Source organism: Struthio camelus, chromosome 2, assembly GCF_040807025.1.
Source record: "Struthio camelus isolate bStrCam1 chromosome 2, bStrCam1.hap1, whole genome shotgun sequence".
NCBI lineage: Eukaryota > Metazoa > Chordata > Aves > Struthioniformes > Struthionidae > Struthio > Struthio camelus.
The window spans coordinates 132,526,215-132,539,919 of NC_090943.1; the positions used below are offsets into that span (position 1 = coordinate 132,526,215).

Consider the following 13,705-nt stretch of genomic DNA (forward strand, 5'->3'; position numbering starts at 1 on the left):
CACATTTGCAATAGAGTGCTATGATAACAGTCTTAACTACTTGAAAGTTTGAGAACCTACTTTACTATCCTCATAGCAGGAACTGGCTTCAGAGAAGGAGACCATCCTCCTTCTTGTAGCTAAGTCACATAATAGAACAGCAAATTTTATTTTTTTCATTTCAAGGGTACAGGAAACACTATATTTAAAACGGTTATAAACAAGTCTTAGATCATATCTAATATCTGTTTGCAAACACTTTGGTAAAGAAAAAACACTATGAAGCTATTTTTATAAAAATGATGACTTACTCTCAGGAGATAGTACAGGTAGAAATTTGGGAGTTTTTCCCTGTTGTGTGATGTGAACATTTATCTGCTGAATTCAAGGCAGGTCAACAGCTTTTTTTTTTTTTTTTTTTTTTAAATCAGCAGAGGTTTATAAAATCTTTGTAACCTCTCAGGCCCTGCAATAAGTCTTACAGGAATAGCTTTCATGCCCCTCCTCTCACAACCGAGCCTGAATACCACTGAGTTGACAATGACTTGCAAAGCAGGAGCTCCACAGTCAGGCTACCTACCCGCAGCACAAAGCAAAAGGCAGTACCTCATCCTTTAACTGCGCAAAGCAAAAGGCAGTACCTCATCCTTTAACTGCGTTTCTCTTTGATCACACCAGCACTTAACATACCAGTTACCGCCCTTGAGTTGAGTTCCATGCCCCAATCTTAGGTGTTTCTCACTTAAGAGCAACTTGACTGCACAGGGACTGAGGTCTGTCTCAAAATGCTGCAGCCAGGGCCAGCTGTGGAGCTATCTGGCTGCCCCCATTAAAGCCCCTAACCTGGGGGTAACTGGGGAACTTGACTCTGGTGATATACCACCAACTCCTCTTAGAAGAGGGACGCTGCCCTCCTTGACTGCTATCCAAGAGCCAAATGCTGATTTTAGAAAGACCAGAGCATATTTATTGACAAATAGGTGTGAGAGCCGAGCACTGGGCAGGAGGCTGTCAGCAGCAGTCCCTTCCTGCCCCTTGGTGAGCAGCCCCGGCCCTGAGTCGTGCTCAGCCCTGCAGGCCACTCTGTCCCTCTGGGTGCCAGTCCACCTCATGCTTTCTTCCTCTTGCCACCACCACTGCCCACAGGGCGCTGCTGCCGCTTGCCGCCACTCTTCTTGCTGCCGCTCTTCTTGCCACCGTGGCCGGGCCGCTGCTGCTGCCGGCGACCGCGCTTCCCCCGCTGCGCCCGCTTCTTGCCCTTGGCGGCAGCCGCCTCGGCATCCTCCTCGCGGAGCTGCTTGTTGACGGCACGAGTGATGTCGAGGGGCGGCTTCTTGCTGCTCATGCCACGCAGCAGCTCCAGCTGCTGGCTCCGCTCGGCCGCCAGGTCACCCAGCAGCGGCGCGAAACGGCGCTTCTTGGCGCCACGGGGAGGCGGCTCCGCTGGCTCCTTGGGCAGCCGCGGCTGAAAGCGGCCGAGCGAGGCGGTGGAGAGGCGGGCGACGCGGGCAGCGTGGCCCAGCTCAGCGCGGCTCTGGTGGCCCGTGGGGTGGAGCGGGGCAGCGGGCACGGCGGCGCGGTGGGCGCGCGCCAGGTTGCGCAGGCGGTTGAGCTCATTGCGCGCCACGCGCTCCCGCTTCTCCCGCCGCCGCTTGGCCAACTGGTCCTCGTCCGGGTCGGCGCCCGCCGGCACCTCCGCCGCCCAGTCGCGGGCCGGGTCGCCGCCCGCCCGCCGGTAGCCCCAGCGCCGCCGCCACTCCTTGGCCTGCTCGTCCCACACCAGCGAGGTGCGCTTCCGCCGGCGGATGCCCTTCAGCCGCGCGAACTGCTCCCAGCGCGTGGGCGGCCGCGGCCGCGGCGGCGGCTTCTCGCGCGGCAGGCGGAAGGCCGGCTCCGGCAGCTGCGCCACCAGCGGCCCCGCCGCGCCGCCGGCGCGCTCGGCCGGCAGCGCCCACAGCTGCGCCACCAGCAGCTGCGTGTTGTCGCGGGCCAGGGCCCGCAGCAGCGCCTCCCGCCGCGGGCCGGCCCCGCGCAGCCCCGCCGCCGCCGGCGGGTTGCGGTCCAGCGCCAGCAGGTTGCCCAGGTCGAACTCCAGCTCCAGCTCCTTGTGCACCGCGATGCTCCGCTGCTTCTCCGCCTCCTGCTCCTCCGCCGCGGCCAGCAGCTCCTCCACGCGCACGGCCGCCATGGCGGCGGAGCGGAGCGGGCCGGGCCGCGCCGACACGTGCGGACAGCTCGCGCCGCCCGGCTCCGGAAGTGACCCAGCTCCGTTCCGGGTCAGCGCGCCGGAAGCACGTCAGAAGGGAGCGCGGAACCACAAAGGGAGGGGCGGGGCGGGGCGGGGCGGGCCGCGCGCATTGTCTTCTGGGAGCTGTAGTGCGCGCTGGCCCGGCGCTCAGCCCGCGGCGGCGCGCGGCATTCTGGGAGGGGCAGGAGGCAGCGCTGCATTCTGGGAGCCGTAGTCTCCGCGCAGGCCGTGGGGCTGCGTCGGGGCGGCCCGTTGCTCCTGTCAGAAAGTCTCCAGCTCTTCTCCCACTTATTTAATGATCAACATGACTTGTGGTCCAGCCCTCCCCGCAAAAAATCCCCAGTGAAGTTGCCAGGCGCGGGTTGCCCTTGGCTAGCTGGGGGTAGACGCTGCCTGGGCCGGTTCGGCCCAGCTGGCGAGCGGGGCTGGGGCAGGAGGGGCGTGAAGAGAGCTGGCGTGTACAGGAAGGCCAACGCCGAAAGCGCGTTCGCTGCCTGCAGCAGGGAGACGAGGCCAAAGCAGGGCACGCAGAGCACCCAGAACGCAAACTGGGCCTCGCCGCCTTCTGCTGCTGCGTAAGGGGTTGCGCGGTAGCACTCAAATATCCGGCAGGTTAAGGCTGAGACATGGGGAAATATCCTTTCTGTTTTTATTGCAGCGTAACGTTTAGGTGTCAAAGTCACTGCTAAAGCTTAGGCCAGGCAATGAGTGGCCTGATCCCAACCCCAGCGCCGAGGCTGCTTCCCTCGCGACCGCCGCCGGCCGCCCTGTGACACCAAGGGGAGAGGAGGTGCGCGGGGAGAGCCGCAGCACCCCTCAGACGGCTCGTCAGGCACGATGAGTGAGGTCGTCGGGTGATACCGCATGCACCAAAAAAGTCAGCCAGGTCAAAGATACTGCCGTGCTATTTTTAAACAAATGAGATACGGCAGAATCCTTTTACAGCAATAGAGCATGCAGTGATTTGGCTCGTATGGTCATGACGTTTTGAGCTGATCTTTGGTGCCCTAAAAACAAGCTCATGACAGGACTTCGCTGCAGCCAACAAAAAGTCACGGGAATTATTATACTGGATAGAATTTGCTACTGAGTTAAACACGTCCCCTCCCTTAACTTGTGTCTGGGGTGATGGAAATGATTCTGAGTATAATGTCACAGCTGTATTTTTAGAATGAAAATAAAATGTTGCTCCTGTAAACTGATTCCTGGAATCTGTTGCCTAGCATATCACATCTTATACTGTATAATTATAATTATGATAGAATCTTTTTTTTTTGTTTTTTTTTTCAACCCAACAGGTCTGAGTGTGATTCAAGCACTACAGAGCAGCAAATTCCCTATGCATTTAAAACCTAATTAGATGCCATAGACAGTTTTCCCGTTTACCACAAGATGGCATTGCATTGCATACTACTTTCTTCACTTTCCTGGACAGCTCATACTTTCACCTGAAATTATAGATTAAATTAAAGACAGTTTTCAGAGATGTACATATACTATTTTTGACACAAATAAGTTCAGGCATATATTTATACTTTTATACTGCATAAGCAAGGGGCACTGTTGGGGCAGTCGGTTGATACCTTGGTCGCTGTACTGTCCTATCTTATCCTTAGATAGCTAGCTCTTTGGGCTCTTTTGGTTTATATTTGTACAAAGCCCAACAGTCTTCAGGTAAATGACTCGGATTGAAGGGACATAATTGATAAAATTTATTACACTTACAAAATTGGCTTGATATTTAATGATTACTTTGTATCGACAGAATAACAGAAGGAATGCATGCCAGGAATTGGTCTTCATGTTTCACACGATAGCATGGAGCTTCTAAGTTAAAAATTAAAATGCAAACAAGCTTCTACCCTCCTCCAGGTTTACTCAGCGCAATATTGCCTGCTGTTCAAATCTGACTACAAAACCATTACTGCTGACAGGATATTATTGAGTTGAGATTTCAGAATGTGCTTGGTAAGATGGCAGTTGGAATATATGAGTGGATTTGTAAACCAAACAGAATTTGTAAATGGAATCATATTTTAGGAAATTATCTGATGGTGAGAAGCAGCTTCTGAGATGGTCGCTTTAATAATCCTAGTCATGCTTAGAATTTATAACTCTCAGTTTGTAGCTGAGAATTACAAGCAGGCACAGAGCTTCCCTGAAGTGAATAGGCATGTGTGTAAGCTTTATTAACAGGCTTTTGCAGCAGATTTTTTAAGGGTGAATTTTTAGAAATGTTTGTTCATTTTGGTCCTCTCCACTTCTAGGTTCCTAGTTTCAGAATCTCAAGTATCACATTTCTCTAAGTGCTTGTGGCTGGATTTGTGAGTGCTCAGCCATGGCGCTTGAAGGGAGTTTTCCCTGATTGGAGGCATTATAGTTCATAGATACTTGCACAGTTTCAGCCTTACCCTCTCTTTCCTTTGGTTTTCTCTCTCTCTTCACCATGAATTATAGTAATCTGTAACTTGTGTGTGTGTGCATGCGCACATGAGTGTGTGCGTATGCTTACTTCCTTAGCGTTTCCTAACTCTCGGAACTGTGAGAAACTCAGGCAGAAATTGGATGCTGTGGCAACGTGCAGGCTTTCTTGGGGGTAGAAAGCTGTAATTGCTTTTATTGCAGTTAGCACCCTCAAGGATGATGCACACTCCTGAGGATGTAGTACAGAAGTATGCATGTGGCTGCACAGCTTTCCTTACCTGAAGTTACGGGGATGTTTCAGATCAATACGTTTTTCTTAGTTCCTCAGTACATGATAGGTCTGATACAAAACCCCAGGATGAACATAGAGGGTACATTGGCATGAAGAGTGCTATTATCCTTTTTAATACAATTTGTTGTGCTTTTGCATTGCAATTCTTTCCGAATCACTATAGCTTCAATTTTAAAGAGACACGGTAGATTTAAGAACCCTGGAAATATCAATTAGAGTTAATAGTTTCAGGTTCCTCTGAAAATCCTATCCTGTTCTCATACATGAAGCCTGATTTTTAAATATGGCTACTGCTTGACATCTGGACACCTAAACAATGTTAGCTAGTCACATCTGAAAGTCTGGGATGTGATCCTTCAGATTATGAGCGCTCTCAGTTTTCAATCAAAAGCCCACCGCTCATGCTAGATTCAAGAGCTGCTTTAATACCAAAGGTTGCATAATGGTTTTTGAAAAGCACGTACTCTGCATGAAAAACCTAAGATATAATTTGTAATGTAATTTGCAGAAATACTTGTCCAAAAGATGAATAGAAAGCATGATGCAGGATATATTTAATGCACAAAATGAACTACAATGTCAAAGTGATGTAACGTTTCTTTTTTTTCTTCTTCTATTAGAAAAATTTTTTTTTTTAGTTTCTGTTAGGCTGGGCTACAACTTTAAGTCTGTATAAAATAGGAATTGTTCTAATATTCCCTATTCATGTCTCACCTTTTGTGATACCATTAGCTTAGATTTACTCTTCAAACTTTTGCCAATTACCTCTGGATGGCAGTAGATATAGTTAGAAGATGATTCAATCCATTCTTAAGCCTGCTGTGAGGATCATTATGAAGAACACTTCTATCAGGAAAACCCAAAGTGCTGGTAATTTTGGAAAATAGTAGAAAGTGCCCTTAAAATACCCACACTGTCTCCAAATCATTCCTTTTCACTGATTTTGTTCAGAACACTTTGAAGTAAAATCTACATTGTAGGATTTCTTCCAGTAAGGAAAAAGCTGTTTGCTCACTGAAGCTAAATTAAGTAAAAATTAGTACTACAGCTTGTGGACAAATTCCCCATACATTTTTATCCCAAAGTGTTACAACATACATCTATGTCCTATACAGGTGTTTTTGCAGTACAAATAATAAAGCTTAGTAGGTAAATAATTTGGCTAATGGAAAACGCTTTCCTATTCACTGTTCCTATTCGCTGTGAACAAACTATCTGCCAGGAGTAAACAAATAAAAAAGGCTTGTGCTACAGTCTTTTAATGACTACAGGCATTGACTTCAGCAGTATATAACAAATATGCCTATTAGTTATGGCTTTTGCTGTTTAAGAAAGAACTATGGCTGCAGGTATTACAGACAGCAGGTAATTCCTTCTCATGGCTTCACTGAAGCAAGCCCTTAACCTAACAACGCATTAAAGGATATACTTATTTTTGAGCATGTGGATTGTTCCATTGATGTTAATGATGTTAACTCTGCTCACATGCTTAAAAACTTTCCTGACTGAGTTGTAGATGAGCAGGGTTAGACAACATTTATTGCAGTATTAGCAGAATTCTGTATTTGAGAAAAAAACCCTGAAGATGAAACTCAGGAGGCTGTAGCTATAGTTCCAAACCCTAGAACTAAGTAACTGGAAATGCAATTACAAGCAAATACTGAGTAGGGTCTGATTTCTGGTTCAGAAGCCAAAACATAGATAGCTGGGGAGACAGCATTCAGATCTGGAAGACTACAGACCTTGTGGAAGGTGATTGGTAGACTGTAATTTATTTTGATCAGTTAACTGGCTATGACTGTGTGGTTTCACTGAACTCATTTTGGGTAAACAAAACGTAAACTAAGCTAATCTGAGGCCTTCCCAAGCGCACGATGCCTATCTGGCTGTGCACTGGGGAATCAGGCTGAAAACAGATGGTGATATGTTTTGCTATTTTATGAGCTTTACGATGACCTTTTTTTTGAGAAAGTTTTCTTGTAGCGTGGCCTTAATACTGAAAATATCAACAATGGTGTGGCTTGGTCTTGTTAGAAGTCTTTTTAGGAGAATGCAAAGAATGGAGTGAAGCCTTTATAAGGCAGTGACGGAAAGAATGGCAATGTAGTAACATACTCTTTTTCCAGGGTCAGTATCGCTTGTCACCTTTCCAGAGCAGAGCTATACCTTGGCATGAGATTACTTACACAAGTTTAAAAAAAAAGCTATTGAACATGTTGCCTTCTTTTACAAAGAAATCTGTCATGCAGAGATTTGCCCTAGATTAAGTCTACACTCACAGCCAGAGGAACGAAAATGGTTCATCTGTTCTTGAGTTGGGTTCCTGGCTGGGAATTTCACCGGTGTTGGAAGTGAGAAGAAGCATGGATAAGTATTCATCTATGACACTGAGGATGTGCCATAGTCCCTGCTGATTTTTGCTGACAGAAGGACACAAGGGAAATCAAATGGAGCTGTGGGTTCAATACATGAATTTGAGATTAGGATAAATTCCTGTATGTTTGCCAACAATGACTGCGTCAGCTCCTATATTCTAATGCTTTTGTGAGTCAGAGGCAATCCGTTTTCCAGAAGCGTCCTTTAGTTTAAAAAAAAAGCTTGGGCCGTATTTCCAATAGAAAATCTCAGCCTTTTATGTACATGTACAAATATCACGTGCATGTTATTAAGCCTCTCTTGCATTCACATGTGTGGAAGAGTTTTGAATGATGATTTTTACCAAAGAAAAAAGGATGAGACCTGATGCCAAAGCAAAACAATGCACTGCGTTTAGGATCACATTTTTCAGGGACTTATACCAGCCTTAGGGAATCTGCAACTTTGGGCTAAGTATAGATCCGAGCATCCTTTCATACAGCCCAGAACCTCTTGAATCTTCTCCCCATCCTCAGCGGGTGGCATGGTGATGGATGCTGAGATGCTGCTTTCCAAAGCTGTATTCAAAGCCTTGGCACTACCTGGCACTCAGCAAGGAAATGGTTCCCCATACCCAGTTTATCTCCTTTTATCCTCCACATTTTCATTCATCGTGAAGGCTGATCAGTCAGGATGGAGTTTTGTGCTCAGTGTGTTTTCAAACTACTACATTCTTAAAGCTACCTTTGACATCAGTGTTATGAAATGCACGTTGAAGGTGGTAGGATCGGCAGTGGGGAGCATACGTGCAGGTCCTGCCAACAAGCAACAAAAGCATTTGTGTGTGCGACTATGCCTCCCACAAGCTACTTTGATAATGTACCCTGTAGGTGTCCAAGTAAAGCTACTAAGTGCTGTGCTTCAAATGTGATGCTTCAATTACATCAGTTGCAGTCACTTCAGGATCTCACTAATACCTTTTCAGTTGACAGTTATCAATTGAAAAAAAAAAATCTGTGTTTAAATCTTTTTGCACACAGTAAAACAGCACTTTAAAGGTTCAATCCAAGATATTAGGCAGGTTTTCATCCACATGTAACCACAAGTGACTCATGTAAGACAAGAATCATCTATAAACTTGTACGTGCTTGTACCTGGGATGTGTGTTGTGGTTCCGAATAAATTAGGACAATTTCTGTTAAACAAATATTTTTCATTTTAAATGTCATAAAACCTAAGGCTGTGACTATACGTCATTACCCAGTGACAACAGATTTGGTTTAAAAAGTTCTTGCACAGAAAAAAAGAAGTCCCAGAGATTAACTGAGTCAATTCACAGGATTTAGACTGTGGCCACCAAGTAGCTGAAGCAGCGTAGCCAAAGGAGGTAGCTTCAGGGTTGGAATGGGAGTGTGAATGAGTGGCGAGGCATTTGAGCTGGAACAGCAAGCTGCTCGACTGGATTTGCTACTGTGGGAATTAGTGACAGCCTGGCTTGCAAAGGGGGCTGGTCCCTTCGAGGAGCAATTGTGGTTCATGTCTACAGCAGTCTCCCAAACCCGTTATTGGTGAATTGTCTTCTGCAGAGATGTCATAACTGTTCATGCAGGAGCAGAGATCACCCATAACTGCTCATGGAGCAGCAGAGCTCTGACAAAGCTTACAGCTTGGTGTATTAAGGTGAACCGGCAGCGTTTTGGGGTTACCTTAATCTTATATACTGTAAACTATAGAAGTTGCTACATGGGCTACTCATACATTCCTGCAAAGGGTTTGGAGCATGTCAGAGAGGTGGGGTGGGCAGCTGGCAGCAGAAACAACTTTGGCCATCCGAAGGTAACCTTCTCGCTGGTGTTGGAACAGAACCTGCAAAGCCAGAGCAGGAAATTCCCTGTCCTGACTTGCAGTTGGGGCTCTTGGCTCCTCTGAGGGGATGAGTGATTCTCTGAACTGTCCAGTGCCTCCTTCATGCCATCATATAACCAGATGAGCCATTCTACACAGTGCATCCTTATTCTTCTAGTTTTCTGCAGCATGTTTCTGTTCATTAGTTTCTGTACTGTACCAAAACAGTAACATGGAACAGAATCTCATTTTCCAAAATCCTTATATGGGCACAGCAGGAACTGGTCAGTTTGTAACTTCACTCAGTTAATGAGGAAATTTTCCGGGGTGGGGTAGCAGCATTCAGGAGCAATAAAAGAGGATTCCGGAAAAAAAAAAAAAGGGGGAGGGCCAAAAGAAAAGATTTACATCTTTGGACAAGGATGCATGAATGACTTAATCTACAGCATTTCTAATGCTTGATTTAAAACCTGCGGATAGCTCATAGAACTATTGTACAATCTTTGCCACTGGGACTACCTGCTACTTCTGATCTTTATTGTGCTAGGTTCTGTATGGGATTAGGAGCATTCACAGGGCCGTCTCCCAGTCTTGTTGCTCCTTTCTCTGTCATATTTGCAGGGTTAGGCATTCTCATTCTCTCACTGTGCAAACATCTTGAGTTCCGACAGACAACATTTGCTTTTTTCCTTGAAGATGATTTTTCACCTTCCCCCTGTCTGAGCTTCTAAACCCTTGCCACGCTGCCTGCGGACCCGTTCAGACCGCTTCTGAGATCCTCTGTGCAATCCATCATCCTGAGTCTTGTTTTCCTCCCATCTGTTTTCCTCATGTCCGTTTCAGTAGCTCTCCTTCCTCACTCCGTTAAGGCAGACATCTCAGCTTCATCTCAAGGCTCTTTCGATTCTACCGCTGTTATTTATCTGCTCCTGTATTTTAAGTTGTTCTTCGCAGCCTCTGCTCTACGCTAATCATCTCCGTTAGTACTTCTAATTCATTCTGCGATGCACTGAACTAGAATTGCCACGATTTGCGGGGCAACCTAAACCCAGTCTCTTAGTCTGTCTCTGGGCTGATTTGTCAGTGGATAGAGCAGCTACTTGCTGTGCAGAGGTGTGACAAAACTAAAGTTATTTTTGTGCGATTATAGAGCACTTCTGGGTACGTGAAAAAAGTACCATTACCAAATTGACTAAGTCAGACTTAGCTTTCTTCTAATGCACTGATATAAATGGTGTGATAAGTTTGAATGGAGTGGTAAGTTTGAGAAATAGTTGAGCAGTGAATTAAGCTTATGACTCACCCCTTGTTGATGTTACCAGTCAATTAAAGGATCATGGAAAATCCCACCTGTATGTTTAGTGTGAGCAGAGTTAAGTTTTGGAAAGCAATGGCTTTTCACTCACTTAGTGAGGCCTTTCCTGGGCTTTGTATCCTACACCAATGAAAATACAGACATTTACAATTGTAGAGAGTAGAGGAAAGACGAGGAAAGCTAAGTGGAAAAATACGTTATAAATGAGTTTTAGAGGATCAGTAGGGAAGGAGGAAGAGATCAACATCTCTTTAAATGAATGGTTTGAATGATTACAGCTTTTCCTTCACATCAATTTACTCAAGCTGTGCAAAGCAGCCCTAGCTCTAGCATATCCTCATTATGTTTTTGCTGATTAGAGGAAGAAAGAAAAAAGCTGTAGATGGCTTAGGATTGAACTGTGGATGTTCACAAATCTTGGGATGTGCTCTTGTTCGGGCTATGCGTTATTATGATGGAAACATTATCTAACACTAAGCCTATGTCTTCTAAATAGATCCTCTAAACTCAAACCATTTGAGAAAAAGAAAAGCAGATGGGTGCTGTCAAACCTCTTATGTGCTAAAAGAGCTAGTTTCAGATCGGAAGTTCAAAGATTTGTCATCTCAGTACATTCAACAATGGTCTTCAAGGTGGCATGAGATGTTTGTGTTACATATTGGAAAAAAGCACTTTGATTCCTGTTCTTGAGAAAAAAATTCATGATCTTGCTTTTAAACCTTCACATTTGGGTTTGTACTTTCCACATAAGGTACACTATTTTAAACATATAAATGTGTATATATATATGTTTATATGTATATATATATATAAATAAAATACACTTGTAAACCTGTCCTCCCACCCACAGTTAGCTAGGTACTTGTGTTCTGCAAGGTAACCACCAGTGTTTTCCTTTGGATTTTGAAGTTTAAACTCAGGCAGTTAAAACTGAGCATGAACTTAAGAACATTAATGAACTGGGGCTTTGAGCCTCTCCTTTGAGAAACCTACTGAATTTTTTATATACAAATTTGCTGAGATGTGACTGAACTGGGCGCAGCCTCGGATTCTGACTTAGTTTCATTATAATTCTGGAAAATTCAACAGATGATTTTTACAAACTTTCTTTTTGCAAACTGCCTAGATGTACAAGTCCCGGAAAACACTTGAGATACTTTATGCTGCCTTCGTTCTGGGTGGTAGGTGGGATAACAGCAATTTTAAAGAAAAAGTTACCATCAGATTATGCTTTTGTGTAAAAATGAATAGTATTATACAGCTTCCAGCATCTTGAAGACACATTTTACCTTGAAATCCCTAGCAAACATTTGCAGTAGCACCACTGAAATCAGTGCCATTACACAAGGGTTTGTTTTAGGGTAGAGAAGAGCAAAATTTAGCCTGGTTTTCTATGTATTGCGGGCAGCAAGTGGGAAGTTGCCAAGATAAAAGGAGCTAATGCTAGGTGAGAGCTCTTTAGAGAAACCAAAAATGTCAGCTACTGTCTTGTTTTATCTCTCAGCCTTATCTTTAGCTAAATTAGGTGCAAGTACTCCTGTCGTTTTCAGTTCAGTTCAAGAAGGTATCCAGGCACATGAACAGTCCTACCAGTTCAGGGTTTGAAGTGAGGTGTGCATTTAACTGCAGAGTAAATTCTGTATGCAACATTCTCCAATGAGTGTATCTCACTGAATAGGAAATCTGAAGACTCTACATTTTCACCTATGACGTAAAAATGCAGAGTATGCCCCAGTATAACATTTGATTGCGGAATATATATTTAATTTAAAGATTATGCCTTATGGGAACAAAGATTCTTTGCGCATTCATTGTCAGTGTGAGCCTGAGAGAAGAAAACTGGAAATGCAAAAGTAACCTCTGTGTTACTTAATAGTCCCTCCATGCAGCTTTCTGAGTTTCCTAATGTAATTTTTCTCTGCTAACGTTAGTGCAACACAATACTTGTATAACTGCAGGCCATGTAGATCATGTGAACTGACAAATGAAAGGCCAAATAAGGTGTTAATTACCTCTTGTTGAAATGTAAATGCTGTTGTGACCTTCTTTCTGCATGGTACAAAATACTTTGTGCAGTGTCTGAGAAAAGTTATTTGAATGCGTTATGAAAGCTACGCAGGGCCTGATCCTCAAAATCTTTACTAACCAAACTGACCCGTTGCTACAGTATAGGTCTACAGCATGGTCCTCGGCAGGTATGACTTGGCCTTGCCCTGGGTTATGTCAGATGTGCCAAGTGTCCGAGTCTGCTTTTGTGCACAGCCTATTAGTGGGAGTAATTAGAGGAGCAAAGCTGTGCAGTGTCAGGCCAAAGAGTCGATCTGCATTGTTTATTTCTGAGGGATGAGCAGTAAATCAGGCTAAACTTTTGAATAGAGCATGAAAGGTGCAAAAAATGTTGCAGATAGATAACTCAGGCAATTGTTATCATCCTTGTAACCTGTGTTACATACCCAGAGACGTCGTGAGCGAGCCCTGGGCAGAGCATCTTCTCCCACCCCTTGCCACCGATTCCTTGGGACGTTTAAAAGTTTCCCCAAAAGAACATGCTGGTGTTTGAAGGCTGGAAAAATTGAGTCAAGAATGCAAAATCACACACTTACAGCCTTGCAGTTAGGAAGGACCTCTAGAAACTGCCTTGACAATAACTGTGCCTTTAAATCATCCTTGTCTGTTGTTGGTCTGGTCTGTTCACAGTCTGCTCCAGGGAAAATAAATTACACCTTCCTCCTAGGTATCCCCTTACAGCATTATTTTAATCAAAAGGTTGTTTCTAATAGCTAACCTACATCTTTTGCCACAAATTTACACTTTTTTTTTCCAATTCTACTTGAAAGAGTGGTGAAAATTGATTGATTGTTTTCCTAGTTAGCAGCATCTTTTACATAGTAGAACACCGTTATGTCCCCTTCAGTTTTCTCGTCTCTAGATTAAGCAAACCATTTCCTTCGTCCTTCTTTCTTAAGTTGAAAATTAGTAACACACCTCCTGGGTCTTACAAACGGCCCTCCTGTCAGTATACCCGAGAAGAAGCCTGGCCTTTTTTTTGCAGTGTCACGTAGGGTTGGTTCATATTCAGCTCATGAGCCAGTATGACATCCTTGTCTGCAAAACTGCTGCCTAATAAGGGTTCCCCTTGTATGATACACAGTATAATAGAACACAATACACAGCCAGTCCACTCTAGATAAAATGGAGAACAGGAAGCTCAGCATCCTCACAACATATTAACTCTTTGTAGTCCTGA

General features: G+C 44.8%; 1 protein-coding gene across 1 annotated transcript; it reads right to left on the reverse strand.

The window, feature by feature from the left end:
• Positions 1 to 920: 920 nt before the first annotated feature.
• On the reverse strand, positions 921 to 2,250 carry RRS1 (ribosome biogenesis regulator 1 homolog). The gene has a single exon (XM_068932591.1). The coding sequence runs from the start codon at positions 2,165 to 2,167 to the stop codon at positions 1,088 to 1,090; it is 1,080 nt and encodes a 359-aa protein (XP_068788692.1). The 5' UTR covers positions 2,168 to 2,250; the 3' UTR covers positions 921 to 1,087.
• Between the last annotated feature and the right edge of the window lie 11,455 nt (positions 2,251 to 13,705).